At 48.8% G+C, this 27819-nt stretch overlaps 1 protein-coding gene across 3 annotated transcripts in view; it reads left to right on the top strand.

The window, feature by feature from the left end:
- The window catches only part of ASTN2 (astrotactin 2), a 700161-nt gene that overhangs the window by 483559 nt on the left and 188783 nt on the right, over window positions 1-27819 (top strand). For all 3 annotated transcript variants that reach the window (XM_045579858.1, XM_036432815.2, XM_036432814.2), the window contains 3 exons: window positions 6581-6705; window positions 9492-9596; window positions 11240-11419. In XM_045579858.1, coding sequence (XP_045435814.1) covers window positions 6581-6705; window positions 9492-9596; window positions 11240-11419 — 410 coding nt within the window. The remainder of the gene's footprint in view (window positions 1-6580; window positions 6706-9491; window positions 9597-11239; window positions 11420-27819) is intronic.

The raw sequence follows: 27819 nt of genomic DNA, 5'->3' as shown, positions 1-27819 counted from the left end.
TGGGTCATTCTTGATAGCCTTAGAGAGCATGCAGTGGGGACAGCTCTGGGTTGGGACTTGAGAATGTGGATGGGCAGCCAATCCTGATCCTGCAAACCCAGGAGCCTTTGAGTAAGTCCTTTCTCTGCCTTGCCTCTGCCTCTCTCCCATCGTTTACGTGAGCATTGGCTGAGATGAGAACAGCCCCATGCATGTGGGCCACTGTTTAGCCGGTGAAGCAAGCTTGTACCCTGAACTTTGAAATAGTCACGAGGATAGGAATCGTGAGCTGCCCTCTGCACCCGGAAAGCCTCTGGAGGTGGCCGAGCGTCCATGCAATGCTGGGGGCTTTATTCAGTATCTGGCTGTCTTTCTGCAGCTCTCACACAGAGCAGCGGGACTGGGGTAGGTGGAAGCAGAAAGGAGGCAAGGATTTCCATGATGGACCAAGACACACTGGTCTGCTCTCAGGTCATGGTCAGTGAGAACAGGTGCCCAGAGGGCTCTAGCGCTCAATGAAAGGGAATCTGAGGGAGATGGGCTCCTGGAGTCACCATTGCCCAATGTATCCCACAACTCCTTGTCCTATCCCTCACCACGTGCAGTTGATGATATTGCCCTACAGGTTCTACTTCCTGTCTCTCCAATCCGTGCCTCTCCTCAGTGTTCTGTCACACAGCTGCCCCCTCCTGTCTTCTCCGGGCTACTCAAAGCCTCAGAACTAGCCCCCCTTCCTCCAGACTTGCTCCTTTTCCAGCCCAGCCTCCGCCCTGTATCCAGGCAGCTTTCTAACACTCCAGTCAGGCTGTATCGCACTCCTGCTTAGAGCCATACAACAGGTCACCTTGCCCTCCGATAAAACCCACAGTCCTCTGCATCACTCAGAACGCCATGAGATCTGATCTCTGCCTGCTCCTCCCTAGCTCACTTTCACTTTTTAATCAAAGCTTGTCCATCCTAAATCTTAGCTGCTTTCGGCTTCTAAAATGTGCTCTGTGAGTGTACTCTCTTCCCTTCCCTTCTCTTCCCTCCCCTCCCCTCCCTTCCTTTACCTTTCCCTTCCCTCCTCTCCTTTGCCCTCCCTTCACTTCCTTTCCCTTCTCTCTTACTCATGCGTAACTCAAAGACGCCTCCCTTCTTTGGTCTTTCCCTTGATAGACCCTTCCAATCTGCCAAGAATCATCTCTTCCAGGGAGCCTTCTGGATCTCCCCAGTCTATGTTTAATGCCCCTCTCCCACACTCCCTTGATTTTTTAATCTCCCTAAGAATCTTCCAATTTGTCACTCTGACCTATGATCATCTGTTTAGTAAGTAAGAAGCTCAAACACTTTCCTGCTCTAACTCAGGCAAAACAATGTCAGTTTTCTATAGCTGACAAGATCTTTCCCTCCATCCATCCCATTGATAGCAAAATAAAGTATTTCAACTTGTCCTCAGGATGGATGCTGATGGGAGAATGGTCTACCAGACCCTTGCTAGCAGTCACTATGTGATTTCTTGTTGAGTGTGTGGCTGCATTGTAGTATTTTCAAAACCATATTCACCTTACACACATGTGCACGCCTACATAGGAGGCATTTGTATACTTGCCTACTTCCAGGCTACGGGCATCTTGAGGACAGGGAATGCTTGCTTTAGCATTACATCCGCAGTGCCTGTCACATAATAGTAACTGTGTCTGTGGAATGACTGAGTTGGGGAAAGGCTGATGAAAGAAGGACCAGGTCTGGAGTGCTTGACCAAGAACCTGAAGGAAGCCTCATAATGAAGAAGCAGGTCACCTGAGAAAGGACTTTCTCCCTGACCCCCAAGGAGGGCGGAGCTGGAGGGTGGGCTTGGTTTAAATATTACCAGACCCTAGAGACGCATGCGCCTACAGAATGGATAAAATCTGGGCTTCAGAGAGATCCGTATTGTATTCCCGCCTTCCCTCTCCCAGTTCCAGGGAGTAGCTTCCCCAGAGCACCAGGCCAGGCAGATTCAGAGCCTCCCAACTGCTGGGTCACAGAGGAAATGGCACCTCAGCCAGTCAGTCTCCTTCCTCCCTCATGTGGCAGAAAGGCTCATGTTTAGTTGGGGGCGAGAGATGGGACACAGTTTAAACCAAGGGAGGTGTCAGCATTGGCATTTGAGAGTTTGGTGCCACCCTTTCAGGTGGCTTTGGGCAGCCCAGGGGGAGCTGGCCCCTCCCTGCAAGCTCAGCAGCTCCAGGCCAAAGCTCCAAGCTCGCTTCCACAGGGAAAGGCTGCAGACAGCGCTGGCTTCTCCAGGATGATTTACTTCCCTAAAATACCTCAATTTAAATGCTAATTTCTCCAGAACTGAGGGGTGATGGGCTCCTGCAAGCTGGTCGCTGTGCATTAATGTATCCAAAACACTCACACATATTCTTAAAAGGGGGCCAGGGAAGACCTGGGGAAGGGTGGCATATGAGCCTGGCTTCCCTGGTTTGTTATTGCTGTTTCCAGGGCTGATCTGAGGGAAGAGGGCAAGGTGCATCTGCCTGTTGTGCCCCTTGCTCTGCAGGTTTGTGGCACTTAGAGATCACACACAGCAGGTGGCGGGAGAGTGGAGAGGCCTGGCTATCCAACAGAGGTGCTCAGGGGCCTTCTGTCCTGAGCAGGCACTGTGGTGGGCACTCCCAGGTTCTCAGGAGATTCAGAATCTCCTGTGGGATGCAGGAAAAGGAATGAGCATTAAAGATAACTGCATGAATCCTCCTCCCAACCCCTTGAAGTTAGCCTCACTATGCCCATTTTACAGATGAAAGCACAAAGGCTCATAAAAGTCACTAAGACTTCCCAGCTCAGCCAGAATTTGGATTCATGTCTGTAAGACTTGTGAGCCCATGACCTTTCCACTACCAGATCCCAAGGCCACTCCTGGAATTCATTCACAAGCAAGATGCATGCAAGAGAAGTAACAGGGAAAGTTGACTCCAGCTGGTAAAGGGGCCTGGTTTCATGGCAGAGGTGGTTTTTGAACGAGCTCTTCCTGCTAGCACTGCTCACCCCACCCAAGCTCTGTACCTCCACCCCGATGTGATGCAAACCCACACATATGTGCACTCCAATAGCAGGAGGTCTGACCGGCCCCAGCTTGGAGAGAGCACCTTTCCTCCCTGGTCCTTCTAGCTCAGGGGGGTTCCTGGACCCTAGCTGAGCCCCACAGGAGCCTATGCACATAAGAAGTTAGAGGAAGAAAGCAGGTTTTTTAGCTTCTGTGGAAGAGCTAGAAATATAGGCACCAGTCCCCGATGAGCCTTTGATCCTGAAGCACGCTGCAACCCTGTGATAAAACATTAGAACGGACTATCAAGACGTAGGTCATACACGTTAGCACTTGAGTCTCAGGGTTCCTTTCTTTGTCTTCCTTGAGCATCCATTCTGTATGCAATTCGCACAGTGCTAGGCCTGAGGGATAGGGGCGAAGGGGACGAGGTGGCTGGATGTGGGACAGGTGGAGCCTTGCTCCCCTGGAGTCAGATTCCAGTGGGAGTGCTAAGTATCAAATAAGTTCCTCTTGAGCCCCCTCTGCTGAGGAACCCTGGTGCTCTTTGCAGAAGAAGGCAATAGGGTGCTCTGAGAGAATGAGATGGGAGAACTGGTACCCGAAGGTTCCTCAAAGGCAGAGACATAGTGTGTGGGATGAAGGATCAGGAGGAGCGGAAGGATCAGGAGGAGTTGGCCAGGTGCAGGGGGGCGGGGGCAGGATCTCTCCAGATAGAGGGCAAGACCTGAGGAGGCTCTTTTTGTAGGCAGCTAGCATGGCCCGGTGAGAGGAATGCAGGGGCAGTGGGTGCGGCTGAAGAGGGTGGGCCGGGCAGTGCTCAGGGCAGGAGGCAGGAGGGGACCCAGGGCTGGTGGGAGGCCTTGCAGACCTCCTGCAGTGCTTGCGTTCTCACTGGTCCTCTCTGGTGGAGGCACCTCCCCGGACTGCCCAAGACATGTGGGATGAGTGAGGCCTGTCACTCCCAGAGTTGTCTAGTCCACGGGGCCGAGGGTCTATTTTTAAAATTTGATCTATTGTTTCCATATAATGTAAATCAAGAAGGAACTGTTTTATAGATGTTGGGGGGGGGGCGTATTTATCAAAGGAACAGTGGCCCCATTGCTGTTTGAAACACATTGTCCACTTATGCACATTGTCCACTTATGCACATTGTCCACTTATGCACACACACACACAGTCATGGGCACAAAAGCACAGTCCACTCTAACTGTAAACGAGAATAGCTTGGTCTCTGGTTAACCCAGTAACCCAGAGCCCAGGCTCCGATCCATTCACTGTCTCCCGAGTGCCAGGCATTGAGCTAGCAGCCCGTTCGCTATAGTGTGGACCTCAGCTGGACAAGTCCCTTAACCTCCATGAACATCCATTTCTTCATCCACAGCACGGGAATAAAATACTTGTCTCATAGACATAGATATCTTGGCACACTACCTAAACAGAGCTGATGATTAACAAATTTGTTGGATCAATCAGTATTACTCATTCTCCTTCCTCTTTTCCCAGTATTAGGATTAGTTAGTTGCCTGGTAGTTTTTACCACACACAGTCTCATTTACACACACACACACATGCTCATTCACACACACTCTCATCTCTACCCCCAACCATAACCCCCCTCTCTCTCCCCCCAAATATACACACACACACACACTCACTCACCAGCTGAGAACCTGAGTTTGGTTTCTGCCTAGCCTGAGGGTCAGCCCCCACCCTGCCAGACTCTGACACCCGTCCCAGGTGTATGGATTCTAAAGCTCCGTCCTGCCGGGGTTCCCACTGTGGCTTCCAGTGTAGAGGAATACACTTGGCTGAGGCTCCTATCCCTGCTTTGCCTCCAGAGAGCTGATTGATGCAAAGGCCCAGCGCGCCCTCTGCTGGCAGAGGCCTCACAAGACCGCTGTCGCCCAGGTGGCACGGAGGGGCCCAGTCCTGAGGGACCCTTCTTGGTCTTTGCTGCTGCTGTCTTGTCACTTCTGCATTGTCCTTGCCTCCCTCCCAGCCTGGCCTGTGAACTCCCACCCTTCCATCTTCTCCATCTTTCTCAGGTGCTTCCTCAAGACACCCCCCCCCCCCCCCCGCCACCCCTGATTCCTGGAAGCTCAGGGGGCAACACCTTCCTCCAAGAAGGGCCATCCTGAGCAGGCCCCCAGCCATCCTGAGGGTGTCCACAGGCTGCCTCCCAGATTTCTGTTTTCCTCTTTCTGAACCTCATTTCAAGGCTGCAAATGATGTGCTAAGCATCCCCTTGTTTTTATTTTTCTCCTCCCCTCCTCTTCTTTCTTCTCTTCCTCCTCCAGATTATTATCAGTGTTTCTAATTATGAGGATCTCAAAAGTCAGATTTTTGTTTGTTGTTAATCCTAACCTGAGCATATATTTCTCCCTTCCCCCCATTGATTTTTAGAGAGAGTGAAAGGGAGGGGAGACAGAGAAATATCCGTGTGAGAGAGACACATCGATTTGGTTGCCTCCCACAAGTGACCAGAGCCGGGGATTGAGCCTACAACCGAGGTGCATGCCCTTGACTGGAATTGAGCCTGAGACGCTTCAGCCTGCAGGCCAACGTTCTAATCAATGACACTGAGTCAAACAGGCTAGGGCTCAAAAGTCTAATTTCAATATAGAAATGCCCTCGATGCTGTCCATGCCAAGTGGCTCTCAGGTTTCAGCTTGCATACTCCCAGAGGCAGGAAGCTCACCCCCTCTCTTGTTTTAAATCAGGCGGCTCTGGTTTTTGGCAGGCCTGTTGTCTAGAAGATTGAAGTCTGCCTCCCTGTGGTGCACTGTTACTGCCCGTGCCCCCTCTACCCCCCCCCCCCCCTCACAAGATCACCATTGTTTAGGGCTCAGTAACCTGAGGTCACCCAGAGGTCTGCCTCCTGTATCTCTTCTGGAGGTAAGCGGCAGAGGCACCTGGAGAAGTGAAGGCAGGAGGCTACTAATCGGGGCATCGGAAGACTGGGCTTGAGGCTAGCCCATTGGTTGCTGTTGAGCAACTCATTGCCCTTCTCCAGACCTTGGTTGCCCTCCTCATCTCTAAAAGGAGTAGATTGATCCCAAAGGTCTCGTGGGGTCCTTCTACTTTAACAAGCAAACACCCAGTCGGTCAAGCCGCTCTTTCTCCATCTTGCCCTCACCCCACCTTCTTCAAGCACAGTACGCTGTCCTCCGTTCCCTCCCAGCCTCCTTCACCATCAGCATGGCTTACGCAATGGACATTTAGCAGCCAAATTCACAGTTTCTAGAGCATCAGACTGTGTCCTCAGCAGTTGACAGTGTTAGCCCATGAAGTATTTATAACTGCTCTGAGGTCTCCCTCCATAGACAAGCAAACTGAGGTTCTAAGAGGACCCCCTAGCTTGCTCAAGATGGCACAGCTGGTAAGTGGTGGCAGAGTTTGAGCCCTGCCTGCTAGATGCCAGAGCCTGTCATCGCAGCCTGTTTTCAGGCGAGCCGTGGTAGCGCCGCAAAGGCTCCCGTCTGCCCGCCCGTGGGCCTCCTCTGTTCGGACCATGGCTCCCTGCCTCCCCACCCTGCAGCCCGCGGCCTCCCCGCCCACCATTGGCAGTCTCTCTGCTTCTCTCCACAGGGAGAACAACTTCATCAAGGACTTCCCGCAGCTGGCCGACGGGCTGCTGGTGATCCCGCTGCCGGTGGAGGAGCAGTGCCGGGGGGTCCTCTCCGAGCCCCTCCCGGACCTTCAGCTGCTCACTGGTAAGACACATGTGGACCCGTCCCCAGCCTCCCTGCCTGCACACCTGCTCTCAGGTGCCGTGGGTCCTCAGCGCCTCCACCCGGGCCTCCGCCTTCGTGAGGGACAGGATGTGAATGGGACCTGCCCTTCGGGGGGCTCCTACCATGTGCAGAGCTGGGGGCTTGCCTGAGACTCTGGACTCTGAGCCCAGGCCAGGTCCACTCTCTTAGCAAATTTCAAGCAAATGCTAGAATATCTTTAACTGGTCACTGTCCTGTGTGTTAGCTCTCCGGGACTACTTAACTCATCCTGCATAACCAGGCCTTCTACCCTGGGACTAACGTCTCCCCGTTTTTTCCACCCCACCCCCAAACCATTTTTGCTCCCTGCTTTTACAAGTTCAGCTTTTTTAGATTCTGTATATAAGTGAGATCAAGTAGTAGTTGTCTGTCTGGCTTATTTCATGAGGTTCATTTTTAAATCATTCTAAAGTAAAATCAATGGGGGACCCCACCCCCACCTCCCGCCCCAAGCCTCTCTCACTTGAAAGCACTTCAGTTACCCATTGACCATCGGTGCTGAGCCGTCTGTAGGGTGGGTATGATTTCCCCCATTTTAATAGAGGAGAAATCTAGACTAAAATGCTTGGCACATGAGTGGTATGAATTTGTAGGATTTTTTGTTTTGATCCGAGGGTCTTTGGAAGTGTTACATTTCAAGGAACTGTTACATTTCAAGAGTTTTTTGTTTTGTTTTGTTTTGTTTTGTTTTGTTTTGTTTTTGTTTTCATTACTAGGAAAAAATACCTTCCCGCATCCCTTCTACCTCTAATCCCTGGGTGGGGAACCAGGGGATTGTCGAGTGAGATGGACTCGGGAGTGGAGGCAGAACAGGGATGGGTTTGTGAATGTGAATGAGCCAGGACATCCTTATTTACTGAGAGCCTGCTGTGCATCAGGCGCTGTTCTAGGCTCTGCAGAAATGAGAAATGCAGGCCATGGGTCAACCTCCAGTTGCTGAGCTCCCACGGAGGACCTTTATTCCATGTTGGAATCCAGAAAAGCCCGGAGGTGGGGGGAGGTGAGGGGTGGCATGATGACCTCCTATGGGGGAGGCCCAGCAATGGGCTGAAAGGCGATAACCAGAAACAGCAGTTATTTTTTTCTTCTTTTGGACAGCACGCCACCCAGTGGACGAGCTGTGTCAGCAGCCTGCATTCACAAGTCTGGCCTCTCTCCTCGGGATGGGTCCCAGTCGCCAATACATCCTCCATGCTTGGTCTGAACTAGGATGGGCATGACTAGATGGGTAGAGACTGCTTTGCAGTGGTGTCTGGTTTTCCTGGGCAGACGGTAGCCTCTGCCCTGACTCCAAACACAGCCCCAGACTTCTCTACCCACTGCCCTCCTCTCCCCGGCCCTGCAGAGGAAGGAGAGGACAGAGAGGGCCTATTTGTAAGAAAACAGCCTTGCCCCCATGGACAGATCTTTGGGGACCATGAATATTTCACTTTAAAATGAAAGCCTCTTAAAAAAAAAAAAAAGTGCATTACTTTTGAAAAGGCTGTGGAGGAAAACAGGAAGCTGACAATAATGGACAACTTTAATACCGCTGTAATGTCCAGAAAGAAATGACTGGTTCCAATGAGATTCGCATTCTAATCTCAGCATCAAATATCTCTTTAAGCGCCTCCGCACCAGGGGGCAGAGGGAAAGGATGGCAGATGCGCCTGCCGTTTGCGGAGGAGACACAACAACAGCGATAATAACCGCCTATGTGACCGGCCTTATTCATGTGTCTCTTCTCTGATCGTACAAAAGAGAGTTTGAAACCCTCAGAGGAGGAGATTTAGGAAATGGAGACGAATATAAATGAGGGAGCAAGGATCTTTAGGCACCCACCACCAAAGTTAACTGCTTGCTCACATTTTGTTGTGTTTTTTGTTGTTGTTGTTGTTGCTGTTTATTTTTGTCTATACTTTTCTCTCCCCAAAATGTATTCCATGGAATATGAATTCCAGCGGGGTTCTCCGTAGAAAAGGGATTCCATAGTTAAAGAGGTTTGCAGAATGTTATATCTTACCTGCTGGGAGCTTTTACATGCATATTAATCTGTTCAAGTTCTGAGAAACCACAGTGTTTTAAAACAAAGCATTTGACTGCTTAGCCAAGAGTTTCTCAGTCCGTCTTGAAGTGGGAACCTTTTAGTCACATGCACATTTCACAGGACCCTTTCATGTATCCACAGTGGGAAGCAGTGGTCCTCATGGGCTCAGAGGGTCGGACAGGGCATGGGGGAGGTTTATCATGTGTCTCCGTCACAGCTGCTCACCTCTGGGGCCCTCCTGGGAAAGCAGCCCTTGGCGATGCGTGGTGAATGGGCTGTAATTTAGTGATGCTGGTCCTTACGTATAATGTGCATTTCTTGTTCCCTCACTTGAGTCTCACATTGTGCCTGAGGAGTTAGGTCAGCATAGGTAGCAGCAGTGTCAGATGGGGAAACTGAGGCATTGGGATGTCTGTTGCCCACAGGGCCCAATGAGCCCATAAAGCCAGACTTGTTTGTTGGGTAAAAGGGCCTCACACACTGCTGGGCAGAGCTGAAAGGCAGTTGAAGTCAAAGGCCAGGATGAGATCTGGAATTTGGGTCCAGATAAAGTTGTCAGCCCCAGCCAGAGCCCGCACCCGAGGCCCAGTGCCTGCCTGTTTAGAAAAGGCGCTATGCCCTGGAGCCAGGGATGCCGGGCGGGGTGTGATGCGAGGCCTCTCAATGCTAGGCTCACATGGCCCTCTTGTTCCCTCCCCAGGAGACATCAGGTACGACGAGGCCATGGGTTACCCCATGGTGCAGCAGTGGAGGGTCCGGAGCAACCTGTACCGCGTGAAGCTCAGCACCATCACCCTCTCGGCAGGTGAGGACCACGCCCGCCAGGGGACGTGGAGTCATTCAGCACTCGTTCCCGGGGACCGAGGTGTGCCAGGCCCCGTGCTGGCCCTAGGGAGCTGCCATCCGGGAGCTCACAGGGTGAGCAGACGGGCAAGCAGACAGACTGTGACATCTGCCCAATAACGGGACAGCTGAGGCACAGGAGAAGGAGCCACCAGAGAGGCTGCCGGGAGGAAGGAGTGTCTCAGCTGGGAGTATATGGAAGGATGAATGGAGGGAGAGGCTAAAGGACAACCTGTGTCCCACTTATGAACCTGAAAGGGTTCAAGTGTAAGTTCTCAGGCACTGATTCCTCCGGTCTCTCCTCCTGGCTGATTTCTTTCCCTGCTCATCTTCTATGCAACAGTAACACATACTCCCCAACACACACACACACACACACACACACACACACATTGCCCACATGAACCCAAATGGGACATGTTCTGTCATGCTTCTGTGACTTTGCACATGCTGTTCCCTCTGTCTGGATCTCCCTCTTGGGGAATCCTGCAGTGCTCAGCGACACCTCCCACATTCCCCATTCTGCTCCGAATAACTGGAGAAATTCCCTGTGGGCAGCTACCTATATCAAGTGCTTGATTCCTGTCACACCCACAAATCTGAGACAGGGCTAGGGCTGGGGTCCAAAGTTTGTGTATTCTCTGTTAACAGAGAATCAGCACATGGCCGGTGCTCATGTTTGATGGGGGAATAAAAAAATATAAAAGAAAACTGAAGAGCATGGAATGGGAGAAGGGGTTTGGAACTATGGACCTGAGCTCAGGTTTTGTACCCTGGCCCTTCCTCACACTGCCACTGGGTGACTGTCCTTCCCAGCATTGGCTAATTATTCACCAGCTCAATTCTCAGCTTGCCTTTTTCAGCGCCCCTTTCCAGTAACATCACTCCTTTAGCCTGAGAATCAGAGGACTTCACCTTCTGAGGAGCACCAATCGTAATTATTTCTGACATCAGCCAGACTTGATAAAATTTTCTATCTTTCAGTGTCTTGCAAGGAAGGCATTTTTTATTCCATTGTTTTTCAGAGAAAGAAACTGAGGGTCAGAGGGGTTAGGCGATTTTCCCAGGATCACACAGCTCATGCGTGGCAGCACAGGAGCAGATCAGGGAACCTACTGTAATTGTGTCTGCCGGGTAAAGAGCTGCAGGGCATCGCCATGGTGTTATTTATTACCTACAGGCACCATCTCATCATTAACACAGTGTATTAATTCCCCGGCCGCATGAGTTAACGGGCTGATGGAGAGAGGCTGTTCTAATCAGGCACCCGTTCCTGGAGCCCGGTTCTGTTTCCCCACCACCCGCACCCTCACGTGGCACTTTTGAGTAAGACCGAGACGTTCTTGTTGGAACTACAAAGGTGGATCGGCATTAATTAATCACTAACGATGCTCCAGAGAACCCCTTTGTAAATCAAATGTTTGGCAAATTGGGGCTCGTTTTTAATGTTGAAAAAAGAGCTTGTTTTTACTTGATGCGGCCTGGAGTTGGCGGTTCTTATAGTGATGGCATTGGTGTGGCTGGAAAGAGCCTGCTGCCTCTTAGAACTTGCCAGCCACCAGCCTCCAGACTCTGACCCCCTTCCCATGCTCCTCCTCGGTCCAGGCTTCACCAACGTGCTCAAGATCCTGAGCAAGGAGAGCAGCCGGGAGGAACTGCTGACCTTCATCCAGCACTACGGCTCCCATTACCTGGCGGAGGCCCTCTACGGCTCCGAGCTCACCTGCATCATCCACTTCCCCAGCAAGAAGGTCCAGCAGCAGCTGTGGCTCCAGTACCAGAAAGGTAAGCTTGGAGGGATTGGTGGTGGCGGCGGCCAGCTCGGGAGATACCTGAGCTCCCTGAACACAAAATCCTAGCTCTTCTGCATATAAGCTGTGTGGCCTCAGGCAAGCCCCTGTCCCTCTCTGGGCTTCAGTTTCACCCTGGACAGAATGAGGGGCCCTGTGATGATTTCACAGATGCTTCCAGTCAGCATTTTCTGAGCCCGAAGGAGGTGTTCTGGACTCCAGAATCCTGATCTAGGCATGCCTCTGTTTCCCACTCTCTCCTTGAAACAACTGTCTGGGGAGGGCTAAGGGGAGGGGACATCTTCTCTCCAGGCTGTTTGGAAGAACCCAGAAGAGCCCCAGATCCTCTGGGAGGGATGGTTGCATGGCTGAGGAGCAGTTTCAAATCCTTCCCACCTAGGGGCTTTTATCCGCAGGGACATCACCAGATCCTTTTCCCCTTGGACTTCCAGCTATTACCACCATTGGAATTTCCCACACCAGATGGAGACCCATCTCCACCACTCACCTTGCAAAAGGCACTCCCTTCCCACCTCAGTTTTCCCTTCCTGTGAGATGGGTACATAGGCAGCTATTTTTGTGTACCTCCCGCATTAAGGGAAAGTGGTGTATGTGATAGCATTTTGAGAAAGATAGAAATATTTCGGGCATGCATTACTTACTTTCTTAGGTCCATGTATTCATACTCTCGTTTCTCAGATGAGAAAAGGAGTCACAGTTGTACCTAATCAAGTGCCCATAGACAAACAGCTGATGAGGAACAGGGTGAGGATTGTTTCCTGTTATCTTTGTTACTGTTATTATCATTGAATTATTGTAAAAAGAAAAGCTCTGGGAGGATCGAAAGATGGGGACTGATGTAAAAGATGTGCTTGCACCTTCTTCATGTGGCTCAACCAGAACTCAAAACCACAGAATGCGGAGCCAGAGGAGATCTTGCAGGTCTCTCGGAGTGTCCCCTCAGTGTCCTAGCTGGGAAATCTAAGGCCCAGAGGGAGGAGGAAGCTTGCTCAGAATATCAGGGCTCCACCCCACCCGGCCCAGCCGAGACAGAGCTGGGTGCACGCTTTCTGTCCACCTCCTATGCTGCCCTCTTCCCCAACTAGATGAAGCCTGGTCCGCCTGCATTGGACATCCCCAGACCCTTCCCTCTGTCCTGGAGGGTTTGCACCCCACCTGCTGCGTGGTCTCACCACCACCCCATCTCCTGTGCGCAGCTCCGTGGGGCGCGGGTTGGTTTATAGGCGCAGGGGACATAATTGAGTTGTCTGGGAATGGCTGTTTTATGGCTGTGACAATGACGGTCTTTAAGGAAGTGCATTAAATCAATTGAAGTCTCGTCAGGGCCACCCCATAAATAATGTGACACATCATTAAGCAGGGCAATAAGCTTCCAGAGTTTGAGGTAATACAATTAGGTTGTGTTTATAAAAACCTTCGCTCAGTGTGGCCACTGGACTCATTTGCCTCGTCCTGCATTTGGGGCCCAGGGCACCACGCTCATGCTAACTCCCACCCCATCTCCACTCATGGCCGCAGTCTCGTTCACTCCAGAGAAATCGCGCTTCTTTGCATGGAAGATGCGTGTATCTGTTGCAAGATGGGGAGGCAGCAGAGAGAATGCCATGGAGAAGCTCGCCCCTTTCACGTTTCCCAAGAGTTTGCCGTGTGAATGTGGGTGGGGCTTCTCTCTCCATCACCCATGTCCCTCCCAGGAAGAGCAGGGGCTGCACTGAGGCCAGCGGAACCGCTGTGGGTGTTTCCTCCTTTCTCTGTCCCCAGCTCCTGTGGCCACTTAGACTGCACATTGGACACTATGCTTTGAGTTTAATCTAAACACTACCGTTTATTTTATTTTTAATTTGGGAGTGGTGCTGGGGAGTAGGAGGATGAGCAGTGAGTGAGAAGTTTTCCCCTGAAGAATTGAGAAACCTCTGGACTCAGAGGTAGTTGGTGATTCGTCCCTCCCCAGCCCCCAAGTATGTGTCACGGACACATGCTGAGCCAGGGCCCTAGAAGCCAGCTGGGAAGGAGCTGGGTGTGGAAGCTCATCACTCCTTTTAGGGGCGGAGCTTGTGAGAAGAGGCCAGGCGGAAGAGCAGGGCTGACATGGGACAGGCAGGATTTCCCATCCCGATGGCTCTTCTGCAAATCCTGCCAGCTGTCCGAAGTGGAAATAGCTTCCCAGGGCCCATTTCCTCCTGTGTTCAAGAAGGGATAGTGATTCCCTTGCATGGCTTTGGGGAGAATGGAATGAGGTAATGTAGGTTTGAGGCCTGGCATGGTGGGCACATGAACTACAGTGGCTTAAAACAAAACGTGTGGGCATCAGCTGAGGATTCTGGTCCTGGCCACACCTCTCACTCCTCCCTGTGCAGCTTCTACATCACGTGAAAGACACTCCACAAATGTCCCTTCAATCAGAGAGGGCAGGCTTCCAGGATGCTCTCTGACAGGAAGCCAAAGGTGGAAGAGGAGGTGGGGAGAAGGGACCAAGCAGGGCAGGAATGGTGCAGGACTTGACAGTTTACCATCACTTGTCCTCTACTTCACTGCTATGTCCTACCTGCTTTCCCTCTGCAGACCTTGTGCCACGCGCTAGGGCTCCGTAATGGACAAGACGTGAGCGCTGTCCCTGCTGTTCATTACGGGCCCGTCTTAGCCTCCCAGCACCTCCTCATTTTTGTCCTGGACTCTCTAATCCACTGATGAGCAGCTAGGAGGGGAGGGGCTGGCATGTGGGGGGGAATCCAGCCACTATCACCTGGTGGCTCCTAGCTTTCAGTTCGTGAGCCATTTCTAATTGGGTGGGGTGGTTTGCCTAGACCAGTGGTTGGCAAACTGTGGCTCATGAGCCACCTGTGGCTCTTTGGCTCCTCGAGTGTGGCTCTTCCACAAAATACCATGTGTGGGCACGCATGTATAGTGGGATTGAAATTTCATGGCCCATGCACAGAAGTTGGTTTTCGGCTCTCAAAAGGAATTTCCATTGTTGTACTGTTGATATTTGGCTCTGTTGACTAATGAGTTTGCCGATTACTGGCCTATACCACTGTACAGAGCTAATAGTTCAAGGAGAAAGCTGTGATTAGTTAGCAATGTCTGCTCTAGGTTCAGAAAACAGGAATGGTGGTCTGTTCCCAGTGTATTGTTTTCCCTGTAACAGGGCAAAAGGAAAGCTAGAACAATAGGCTCAGTGTCTGACACTGATTCCAGAGGGACTCTGGGCATGCAGAGGACTAGAAAGATCCAGGCGGGGGTGGAGCTTTCTGCCACCACCCAGTACCCTGGGCATCCTGGTGGGCTGGAGGGGCCGGGAGCACCGGGCAGGTCAGTTAGGTGGACCCTGCAGGCAACTGGACAAGCATGGGAGCTGCTCACCATTAGGGTCCTCTCCGCCCTGTTGCCCCCAGCTCCGTGCCAAGTGCAGAGTTTATTGTCCTAGCTCAGTACTTCTGCTGTGTGCCTCTGTGCTCTGCTTTTCCTCCAGTTACCTTTCTCCCACTCAGGCCTTCATTTCCTCTTTGGCCTGACAGTCATCTGCTCTCCCTATCTGTGATCTTGGTACATTAGTTCTAGATCACGATGAAGACTCGGTTTGAAGGTAGCCTTCCTCTGGCTAAATTGGATAGACTTCCTCATTTGGAGAGAAAGCCCAGGTTTGCCGTCAGTCAGATTTTGGTTGAAATCCCAGCTCAATCTTTTAGTAACCAAGTGATCTTCACTAAGATCAGGTTCCCATTTCCAAAATACAGGATCCAATGAGCGAATAGACAGATCAGTGATGGACTCGCCTGGCACTGAGCATGGCACCTAATTATTGCCTGGATTCAACCCATTTGTTTTACCTAAAGGTTCCACATCCACTCAGGTAACTGCGTGTCAGGTGTGTGTGTGTGTGGGGAGGAGAGGAGGGGAGGGTGAGGGAGGAGAAAGAGAGAGATTGACTAAGGAAGATAGGAAAGACAGAAAAACAGAGGTAAATGCAGAGAAATCCACAAAGAGAAATGGAGATACAAAGAATGTGCAGAAGAGAAAAGATATGCAATTAAGGTGTCCTTTTCAAGTTTGGAGCCTCGGTGACCCGGTGAAAGGGCATTTTCGGTGTGAAGGTCGCATTGCCCTTGAATCGGGATTGGGAGAGTCTATAGTACAGTTGCCGCCTCAGATGCATGCCAGTTGCCACCTTTAAAAGATGTTGTATCTGTTGTAATTTCCCGGGGCTGTCCAGGGAATGAGTTTCTGCCTTTCCATTTGAATTACAATGCCCTTTTGAAAGTCAGCCGGAACTTGTCTGACTACTATTTAAAGGAAGGTTGGCTGTCTGAAAGGCAGGAGCAGAGAAGGAAGGGAAAGATGTAGTAAATGTCACCTCTGTGAGGACAGGTGTGGCCAGGGGCTGATGTGAGCTGGAGAGCTGTCCCGGCATTCAGTATCCTAGGGCCATGTGGTCTACAAACTGCGGCTCATGAGCCACATGTGGCTCTTTGGTCCCTTGAGTGTGGCTCTTCCAAAAATACCACAGACTGGGCGAGTCTATTTTGAAGAAGCAGAGTTAGAAGAAGTTGAAGTTTAAAAAAATTGACTCTCAAAAGAAATTTCAATCTTTGTACTGTTGATATTTGGCTCTGTTTGCAGACCACTCTCCTAGGGGAATACACTTCAAAGGTGGCATGGAAGGGCTTAGTTTCAGAGCTGCACGGGTACTGGTTGGTTACCCTGGAGACTAAATTACCCAGGGGCAGTTCGCAAATCCCATTTGCATGATCTTTCATTCACCTTTGATGGTGTTGCCCGCTTCCAGCTTGAGAGGCTGTATGAGTTTGCTCCATGGCATCAGATCCTCCTGAGGGCCCACCTTGCTCCTGCCTGCTCCTTTTCTGTCTCCTGGGCAGCTTCATCCTCTGCCGAACCAGTCACTGCGCTTCACAGCCCCTTTTTGTGCCCCCTTTCTGGTCTGGACTGCATTCTCTCCATTGGGGAATCTCAACCATGCTTTCTGCTGCCACCCCTACTCTTATGACCCCACTCAACCTCCAAGCTTACCTCTGATATCTGCCATCACACTAGCCCTCCTTCCCGCCCCAGCTGTGCCCCACACTGCTGTTCCTTCCCTATTCTTCTGGGAAGGACATCATTGTCTGCTCAGAGCCAGACCAGACACTTAGGAAGCTAGGTGTCTTTTCCAACTTCTCCCTCTCCCTCATTCCTCCCATTTCCAAGCCATCCCATCTTTCCCAGTTTAATTCCCAAATAGCCCTGGAATTCGCCTACTTCTTTCCACCTAGAGAAGAACCACCCTGTCCTCAGCTGATTTTATGTCTTGCCTGGACTCCAGTGTTGGCCTCCTATGGTCTCCCTACATCCACTCTTGTCTACCATCAACCCAACACACACGAACCCTGAGGACATGGATCAGCCAGGATTCTCCAGCGAGATAGAACTAAAAGTAGGCAGGCAGATAGATAGATAGAAAGATAGAAAAGATAGATAAAAATTATTATACCTTTATTACTATACTATGAATATGCAGGATATATGTGGTATATTCATATATCATATGTGATTTATGTATGAAAGATAGGTATATTTCATTATATATATGTATATATAAATATATATCTATATCTATACATAGATATAGATATAGATATAGATATAGATATAGATATAGATAGATATGTATTATGAGGAACTGGCTCATGTGATTATGGAGGCCGTGATGTTCCAAGCCAAAATCCTCTCAAAACTGGAAATCCAAGAGAGCTAGTCCCATAGCTGGCCAGCTTGAGACCCAAGAACCCATGTTTTAGTTCAAGTCCAAAAAGAAATAGAAGATCAATGTCCCAGCCTCAAACAGTCAGGCAGAGGAGTTCCTTCTTTTTCACAGGAGGTCAGCCTTTGTGTTCTATTGTAGGCCTTCAACTGATTGGATGCTGCCCAACCACACTCGGGAGAGCAATCTCCTTTATTCAGCCTCCTGATTATCTAATACCTTCACAGATAGATCCAGCCTAATGCTTGACCCATATCTGACATCAGTGGTCCAATCAAGTTCACATATACACGTAACCATCACCGGATGTTTCTAAAACATGATGACATGTTTCATCACGACACTCCTGGGATGAAGACTCCTAAGTACCTTGTCATTGCCCTGAGGCTGATCCCCAAACTCCTCCCCATGGCCCTCCCCAATGGGATGTGTCCCCAGCCCACCTCTCCAGCCCCACCTGCCCCCATGCTGTCTGCCTTTCAGTCACACTGAGCCTCACACCTTAACTATGACATGCGTCAGAGATCTCAGCCTGGCTGAGTTTGTGGTCCCAGTGTGGTGGTGGGCAGAGGCTGAGTGCTATTCCCCTGCTCCCCCCAGTTTTCCTTGGAGAGGGCAGGGAGAGCAGAGGTTAAACAGGACTGGACATTCTCTAGCCAGCAAATGCCAGAGGAGGGAGCCAACTTATTTCTCCTCGGAACAATGTAAAAGGAAGATACAAGATGTGGTTCATTAAACACAAATAGGCCCATGAGACTGCCGTTTCTACCAGATGAAATTACCAAAAAAAAAGCATTTGTTCTCCAGTTTAGATCGAGCCCATCTGGAACGGAACACCCTTGTCTTTTTCCAAGTGGTACGTCCCAGAAATAATAACCCTTTCATGTACTCCACGCAGTGCACTCATGGAGCTCTTCCACATACTTTATTTCATCCAATTTCCTCGTAACAGGCCTGTAGAAAGGCACATCAATCTGCATTTCATGAGTGGGGAAACTGAGGCATGTTAGCAAGATGAATACTAAGCTTGTCATGGTCTAGAAGAATGTGTAGGGGTGTGTGTGAGTGTGTGTGGTTGATGGAGGGGTGACAGGTGCAGGCAAAAAGGACTGACTAGTATTGAGTTCCAGTAAATCACATGACCCCAGCTGTCTTCCTAGTAACCCCTTGAGGTGGAGAGAATTCTTCCCATTTTCCAAAGGAGAAACTCACCTGTGCAGGGTCACTAGAGGGTCACAGGCCAAGGCAGGAGTTTTCCAGGACTGTCTGACTCTGAAGTTCATGCTCTACTGTCTCCCTGTAACAACATGCCTGGGAAACAGAGGCTCTGGGTGGGGGAGGATACATCATTCAAAGGCATAGCTGGCAAAAGATATTCTCCCTGGCCTTCTCTTTCTTCCATCCCGGCTTTCTCTGGTCCTCTTGCCATCGGCATTTTGCTATCATGTCACCTTGGTGGGCACTCCAGAAGGAATTCTCTCTGAGCAGCATTTCTCTTTCCCCTGAAATGGTTAGAAGTACTTGGTCAGGAAGAGTGAGGAACAGGCAGATAGATCAGCATGAGTCCAGCCAGTCTGATGCCAGCCAGCTGGCGCCAGAGCCTTGTTTCCTAGCAACGCCTTGGCTGTAGGTCAGGGTGCAGGCTCTGGGCCAGGCGCTGGAGACGGACTTGACCATTGGTTGATTGAACAAGCCTGATTCTCTACATCTGACATGCCAGTCCCAGGCCCCAGGGGTTCCTCCTCAGGGCATGGGGTCTGCATTTCTGTTTTCTCCCATCCCACAGGCATCCAGGGACAGGGAAGGCTCCTTTTGGAGATCTTGGTCCAAGATCACCCTGAGGTCTGTGGCATCAGAATCATTGAAACTTACAGTGGAAAGACCTTTAATTTAATGAATCTATTACTATAGATGGTGAAATAGAGCCCCAGGGAGAATAAGCAAGTTGCTCAAAGGGAACTTTGTCATTGAAAGCATTAGGACTCGAATTAGATTCCTTTCTTCCCTCCTTCATCCGAGAAAGTGTGTTGAGAGGCAATTCAGGAGCCCATCTGTCCAAAGGTATCTATTTCTTGTGACAGTTCTATTGAGATATAGTTCACATACCACACAATCAGAGGGGTCTTTTGAGCCTCGTTTTCCAGTGGCGACTTTGCACCAAAACAAAGTTTAGATTGAGTTTCCAGAAGGGAAGGCGTTGTTTAATCATGTGATCGTTGAGAAGAGTCTCAGAGGAAAATGCAGTCAGGGGACACGCTCCCCCCCACCTTCCAGCCACAGTCCATTCTGTGTGGCAGCCATGGTCAGTGATTTAGGGAGGCAGCTGGCGGGAGGGGCAGGCGGTGGAGAAGGGCTGGGGCTGCATGCGACCAAAATGTTCATCCAAGTCCACACAAGAGCTGAGCTGGCTGCCCCCCCCCCCCCCCCCAGCCCTGGCTTTAACCAGCAACCATTTAGTGCCTGCTATGTGCTGGGGACCATGCTAGGTGCTGTAGATGCAACAGCAAAGTCATTGCCACGCGGCCTTTTCAGAGCTCAGTCTAGTCTTGGGGAGATGAGAACGAGGAAAGCACAGTGCAACATGCAGATGCTAGGGGGAGGAAATCCAAAGTGTGCCATGGCCACCTGACCCCAACTGGGTGTCAGGAAGGGCATCCCCCCAAAATTTGGAGGAGGTAAGATTTTAGTAGCATAAGTAGGCAGATAGAGGGAGAGTGATTCTGGTAGCAAGGCAAGCACATACAATACAGGTCCTAAGATAAGGGGCAGAGGTGAGTGGGGGGAGGCAGTGGATTGAGCAGATTGCCAGAGAGGGAGGAAGCAGCGCTGAGATAAACCTAGAAAGGTGGTTGTCCAGGAACCAGACCCACTAATGCGCAGGCCCTGGTGAGGAATGCGTCCTTTTCCTTGGAGCAATGTTAAGGCCATTTAAAGGCTTTATTTATTATTAGTAGCATTTGATCTCTGAGTTCGAATCTGGCTAGCATGTGATGAGGCTTGGTTTGGAAGGGAGGAAGTGTATGCAGGATGCTAGATTTGGGTGGGGAAGAGAGGTTAGGTAGCTACAGCAGTTGTTTCAGGAAAAAATAACAGCAGCTTATACTTAATAGTTGTGAGGCTGAAGAAATGAGTAAATGCATGTGAACAACAATATAATAAGTTGCTAGTTTGATGGGAACATTATCATTGAATGGTGGTGGGAGGTGGGACATGAGGGAAATGATTAGAGATGGGACAAGGTTTCTGGCTTAAGTGCCTGAGTCCATGCTGCTGTCTCTCAAGCAAAACAAAAGAACAGAAGGTATCGGAGAGCTGAGTTCCGCTTTGAGTATGCTCAATGTAAAGTGTCTAAGGGATATTGGCATGTAGTGCACTAGCTCACAATTGGCATATCACTTGGCAATATAAAAATGGATACAGACACACACACACACACACACACACACACACACACACACACACTAGCGATCAAAAGAAAGGTATGGCCTGAAAAATGCATGTTCAAGACCTAGTTGTGTAGGTTATTGAGGTCATAGCAGAAGGCAGTGCCCTCCGGCATGAAAGTAAAGTTCCCCTTCCGCAACGCCTTTCCCTGGGGAGCTGTTTCTCCTCCCACACCCAGGACTGTTCTGTTTTATTTAGAGGCATTAGGTCATAGAGTGGCCCTTGCTGTTCCTTTCAGGCTGGATTTCCCTGTGTGCAATGCTATGGACGGTGAAGAACAGTCCTTGTGCACAAGAAGGCTGGGATTATGCTCCTTATTTCCCTGAGGAGACACATGGGCATATCTGGCCACAGTCACCAGAGCAGAAGGGCACAGCCCAGACTTCCAGGGATCTGTCCCTCTCATGTAGCTATTAGCCAGTCCTCTTGGCAAGGACAGGGTACATGTGCCCATTTGTGGGTGTCACTCCTTCCAGGGTATCTTATCACGTGTTTTTCTCCCAGATACAACCCCTTGGATCAGGTGAGAAAATACTAGTAGGCATGCCTGCTCCCTCCATCCTCAGAGCCATGCTTTTTTTTTAATTTAACTTGATTCCTGATACTTCTACAAAATCACCAAAACTGTCACACACACATTTTGGATCCTTGGCCTAAGATAGTTATTATTGCTAAGTGTAAATATTGAATGCTGTTTCATAAACACACATGATTTCGTTCATGAGATTTCTCAGCAATTAAATTCACACAGCTTGCGTCTATCCCAGTATGAGGTTGTTCTCCACGTTTAACTTGACACAGTTGTCACGGAAGCAGTGAGGTGGGCTCCCACCTAATGTGAGGTCAGATGATGGAACTGGTGATGCCCCACAGACAGAGAGGGTGTAGAAAGATGTGTCACTCCAATAGCGAAGTTTTCTGGGGAGAGCGAGGTCCCAGAATGGCCTGTAAGCGGGGAGGAGACTAGCATGGCTCTTATGTAATGGCTAGGGGATAGAGTAGTGGCGGGGGGAGGGGAGGTCCCCATGTGTCTTTGAAGATGAGAACAAACTGTGGCTGAGAGGCTGTTGAATGCGAAACAAACATAACATCTGAGGCAAATCTATGGCTGCAGAGCATTTGCCAGTTGTTGATTGGATGGAATCGGTAACTTCAGTATTAGGCATGGGAGCCTTACGGGCGGGCCCTCAGCATGAACATCCTGATGGGTGAAGCACAGGCTCTGCGATGAGGATGTGGAGGGGATAATCACTCTGTTTCTAAATGGGTCTTTTACTAGGGTTTCAAACCTCAAAGGCCCTGTTTAAACGGGGCCACATTAACCATGTAAACTAATGGAGGAGGAGGTCCATGGGGTCCCATTTTGGCAAGCCAATGTGGCAGCAACTTAATTCAACTTGAATTTATCCCTCAGTGGGTCAGAGTGGCCATGCCCAGTATGGATATTTTAGGGTAGCAGGTGCTGTAGCTATGGGGAATTTCTGGCAAGGCAGTAGTTACAGTGATTAAGGAGAGGCATACCTCTTTGTCTTCCTTCGTGTCCTGAAATATCTTCGGTAACTCCCTTCCTATTATAGAGGGTACTTTGTCTAAATGTAGGGAAACACCCATGTGCATGTAACTGTAATTGGAGCCCCAGTATTGATTAAGACTAAACTGGTGCATTTCAGCAGATGTTAACACCTAGTTTAGGACCCATATTGTGGGGGTGCAAAAGCCAATTGGCACCCTTCTACCTATTTGTTGTTGTATGAAATCTTTTAGTAAACAGTAGGTGTCTGATAGTGTCCAATTGTGTACCTCTGTATTCCTTTCTTTTTTTCTTTTGGTGGTTACTGTGTATAGTTCTTTGGGTGGGTTGGGGGACTCTTCATACTAGTATTTATAAACTTCTTCCTCTCGAGAGGGGCAAATCCCTATCATTAGGATTAGGACTCGTGGCAATGGTTGTATTATAGGGTTTAAGGGCCATGGACTTACTAGTAAGTCAGACTTGAATGAAGCCTTTGGATATGTCATTGGGGGAGCGATGGGTGCTTCCCCCTGGAATCCTGGAGATCGGGACCTTTGGGGGGCAGAGCAGCAGTGCAGACAGCCGGTGAAACCCTAGGGAGCTGTCTGCTTTTAGAGTGTGGTCCACAGTGTTACACGCGGTGGCCGTGCTCCCTGCACATGAGCCGCCTCCAGGGAACCCACATTTTGCACGGGGCGTGCTTCCCAAGCCCTCTATAGACTGGGGGCAATGTGTGGTTGGAACAGATGGCCAGTAGTCCCAGGGCATTACTCCCAAGAGTAACTCCCCAGAGTGTGGTCACAGCCTACGCTGGACTCTAGGTACACACGCCAACCTGAGACACACATGCTTGGACCCAGAGTACCCAGGGCTACTTTATCCCTGTTCTTAAGTGCCAGTTATCAAGCTTCCCCCTTAGTTCAAGTACATCCATAACAGAGACTTGGCAGGGCTCAGCAAATGCAGCTCAGGCAGCCCAGCTCAAAGCCCACGCTTGCCAAGAAACAAACTAGCCAGCAACAGAGCCATTAGCTAATCAAAGCAAGAAGAATACCACCAAGTGATGGTGGTCATTGCCTAAAACACGGGTTAGTGTGCCATTTGTTGTGGTTATCCCATAGACAGGAGGGGGAACCCCCCACAACTGTTAAGACTGAACCAAGGCATGTACCAATTGGGCATGAAAAGTTTTATAACTCACATAACGAGGCTTTCTGGGGAGAGCAGTGTAGGCTCCTAAGTGGTTCAGAGATTACTTGAGAACAGGAAAAGGAGACCCGCTTGGTTTACTCCCGTTTCCCCGAAAATAAGACAATGTCTTATATTAATTTTTGCTCCCAAAGATGCACTAGGTCTTATTTTCAGGGGATGTCTTATTTTTCCATGAAGGAGAATACGGTACACATTTATTGTTAAATGAAATAAAGGAAATTTATTACCTGCATACGGTACAGTGGTACGGTAGTTGTCTACACAAACCAGACAATCTGTGAATCCTAAGTATCAAGAATTTACTCATTTATTCGATGACAATCATGTCATCATCTTCTGGAACATCATCATAACAATCCAATTCCTGCATTTCCTGGTGAATTTCTTGTGACTCCATTTCTTTCAGAATCAGTGGACCAAATCTCTCATGTTTAGCCTAAGGGGGCCTTATTTTTGGGGGGATGTCTTATATTTCACTCAGAAGGAAACCTGTAAGGTCTTATTTTCAGAGGATGTCTTATTTTTCGGGGAAACACGGTAGAATACGGTGGTGCGGAAATAGGGCTTGATGAGAGCTTCCATGCTGGGCTTGGTCTTGTGTGGCTTGACTTCCCACTGGCCCCAAAGGTGGAAGTATTCAAGCTTTCTTATCAGCATGTCCAGATGTGGGGCAGATGAAGGGGAGAGGGATGATGGGTTTTGAAAGCTGTCAGCATCAAACATCATTAAAAAAGAGACTTACAAGACTGTGTGGAAACTCATTTGGTTCAGGCTTTTGAGGGGAAGCAATTGGGTATTATTTCAGGATTTAAAAAAAGGCAGAACATGTATTCCTGAGACAGATGAGATGACATCAGGGATTCTCAGTAAGGAGAGAGAGTGAAATATGGGGAGGGGTGACTTTTCAAACTACCCAGTCTCCTTCCACCTCAGCCTCACTCCATTCTCCAAGGGGATTCTTATTCACACCCTCCCACCTCTATGAAAACGAAACCTCACTGAGCCATGATTACTGATAGGAATTAGTGATACAGCTTAGGGCAGGGGAAGGGAACACTGGCATCATTACCTAAAGGGGAGGTCATCAATAGATGGGTCACTTTAAACCCTGTAATGCCCCTTCACTCTTGTGTGGTTTGAACTTCCTGCTGGTACCAACGTCTCTCTTCCCTACAATACTGGACCTTGGTTCCTGATATTCCCTCTATTTGCAAGGCCCTTCAGCAACCAGATCCTACCAAGGAGAAGTAGCCTGTTCTCCACATCTGGCTTTCCACTTCCATCTTGTACCGCTCAGTCTTCAGCATGTTCGTATTGTTTCTTACGTATTCTCTTTCTCCAGCTAGACCGCAGCCTACCTGACTGCAAGATTCACGATTGAGTCATCTTTGCATTCTATACACATATAACGACTGCCAATAATAATAAACAGTAGATGTCTTATACATATTTAAGGAGTGAGTGAATGAATGAGTAGAATCTCAGATCTTAAATATTCTGTGAAGATATACAGTGGCATCATAACCAGGTAAACTGAGTAAATCACCAAAAGAAATTCTTGGTTCTATCTATGTAGGAAAGACATGTGTTTGACTCACGCCCACACTCATACAAACTCTTCATGTTTTTAATCAGGATTTCAGTGAGTTACTAAATGACTTTCCTTTGAGGGAAATAGTTTTCCCTCACTGGTTTCATATAACCCTCCTATCACAAAAGTGTGGGTAATCTTGAGGTTCATTTACCATGAAAATATTTACCAGTACTGAAAGTTTATAAATGTCTGGAAGTGCACTAAGTGTTATACATCCATCATTTCTTCAGAGTAATGCAGTAAGCAGTATTAGGTTATTAGCAATGAGTAAACTGAGGTTGTGAGACTAAAGACTTAGTGGCCATACTTACTGAGTGGTGGGGGAAGGGGAGGCAGAACCAAACTCAGGACTTTAACTTCTAATTGGGTCAAATTGTGGACCTCCATTCATGGTTTTATTTGTTTGTTTCCTTTTCCTGTATTCATTTTTCTTTTCATAGTTACTGTATATAGTTGGATGGGTGGGGGGAGAGCTCTTTCCCTGCTCACATTTATGTTGTTTTTTTCTCCAGAGAGTTGCAAGTTTTAAACTATCATATGTTATATTACTTTCAACCTAACAGTGATATTTATGGTTTATTTTAATTTTTTAAATTCTTTGTGTTAATGAATATTGACCTGGAGGAAAAAAAATCATTTTATGCTAGTCTTTAGCCATCTAGAGAAATAGCTAAACATGCATGGTTTTGTGTTTCTTAACTCCATTGAACCTTTCAAAAAGTTCCTACTGGGACACATTGCTGGGGGTTTTGCAACTGCCCTCCAGCAATTCCATTTTCCCTCCAATAGGTTTTAAATTAATAAGCCAGACAGTGCCCCTGCATCACCGATGCAAATCAGAAATCTCCCCCAGTGTCAACGTGAAAAATCTGCGTGATTCATGGTGAGGAGAAGGAAGCCTTTACTCCCTGCAATGGAAACCACATATTCTGAATTAGATCTGTTTGCATGTACTATCCTAGTATTTTTACATACTTACAACAACCCTTTAAAACATAAGCTATGGTTGCATTTTACCAGGTGAGGAAACTATAGCTCAACAGGGTGATGATAGCTAGTAATCAACCTAAGGTCGTATTTTGGGGGCAGAGTGAGCAACTGTACCAACCTGGAGCTGGTTACCAAAGGCAGTGTCTTTCTACTACTTTCATGTAAACACGAGAAAGTTATAGCAAGGATTATACAAAAACATTGGGGGAAAACTCAACCAAATTCTAGTTTATTAAGAAATCAATTAAAATCCTAGAGCCAGAAGGGATTTTAGTGATGATCTAGTCCATACTCCTTATTTTATAAGGAGACACAGGTGTAAGGTGATCATCTGAGGCCACATAGCTACGTAAGAGTCAGAGTTGAGACTCACCCCCAGACAAAGCCCAGTTATTTTTCCCACTAGAAAATCCATCCTGGCGCAGCCTCACTAACTTCACTTAGCCAGGGTACCATGAATATTAATGATATTGACAAAAGAGAGCCAGAGGGCTCTAGTCTAAGTGTGTATTTTGCTAAATAGCCTCCCGCCTCATCACTGCCATGCTTGTGAAATTCATCCAGGCATCTCCCTTTTCACATCTGTAATTTATCTGGAGATCCCTTGAGGGGCTGCATGTCCTGAGTGCAGATCGGCAGTCTGGTCAGGTGCGAGGTAGAGGCCCGAGTTTCACGTTAGGCTCTGCCCTTCCATTTCCCTCCTGCAGGCCTGGGTAACACTTCCCTCTTCAAAAGCCATTAATTAGTACTGGATTAATAGCACCGCTATGTAAGCATTACTCACCCTACCTGCAAGACTTCAGCCACGTTTATCCATCAATTGGAATGAGTGCCCCTTCATGGACTACCTCCTGCTAGAGTGTAGCACACACTGGTATGATCCTCACAGTCTTTCAGACACCGCCTGCCCCTGGCCTTTGAGGAAGTCCAGGGCAATGGAACACTAGATTTCAAATACTTCAGACAGGAAAGACCGTGAAATAATTTCTGAGAAAGTAGACACATCAATAATATAATTATCATTCAATATTTTTTTCTGAAACCTGGGACAGTACCTGACTCACAGTAGGTACTCAGTAAATATTGAATGGATCATGGCTCTGAGGCTTCACATTCTAAATAACTCAGAATGATAAAGGAAAGCTGGGCCGTAACCAACCTGTTCGTCATTTGTTTGCCTTTAGTGTTGTTTGTTTTGCTTTGCTTTTATATGCGTTATAAAAGGGCTTGCCTGAGAGTATTTACCCACCATAAGGGGCTGTGTTGGAAAGACACAGGTTCCTGAAGGACCCATCACCATTGAGCTAGTAACAGCCAGTTAAAAACGGAGGGTGTACTCCAAATTAGACACCATGCCAAGTGCCTGTAGCTAGCTATTAAAGTTAGCTCTCAATAAAGCTCAGCTCGATGGGCCAATAATTGCAACGTGGTTATTTATACAGCATTGAAAACATGAGCAGGTGGAGAGAGGGTAAGAAGGAATGGTGATCAGATAAGGAGACGTGTGGCTGGGGGAGATGCCTGAGGAGGGTTCTGGCTGCCCATTGGGAGTGTGTAAAATGGGAAAGCGGGCAGTCATTGTTTGGAGTGGTCAGGCAGCTTCACCCTTTTGAACAACTCAATGAAAGAAGAGAGTAATTGCTATCATTGAACGGGAAGGCCAAGAACTGTTCCCAAGAACTGGGACTTCTGTGATCTCACGTCTTACACACTTCCTTGGATGCAAGATCCATTTTCATCCTTTTCAAGAAAAGGAATGGTTAAATGGTTCAGCCACTGCTGTAAGGCTAATGAGGTTGACAGGAGATAAGCAATGCTATAGCTCAGTGCTTTTCAGCAAATGTTCTGTACATTCACAGTTTTGCA

The sequence above is a fragment of the Pipistrellus kuhlii genome, unplaced genomic scaffold (genome assembly GCF_014108245.1).
Source record: "Pipistrellus kuhlii isolate mPipKuh1 unplaced genomic scaffold, mPipKuh1.p scaffold_m20_p_12, whole genome shotgun sequence".
Taxonomy (NCBI): domain Eukaryota; kingdom Metazoa; phylum Chordata; class Mammalia; order Chiroptera; family Vespertilionidae; genus Pipistrellus; species Pipistrellus kuhlii.
The sequence above is the reverse complement of the archived record's forward strand: the minus strand, read 5'-3'. Positions and strand labels throughout refer to the sequence as shown.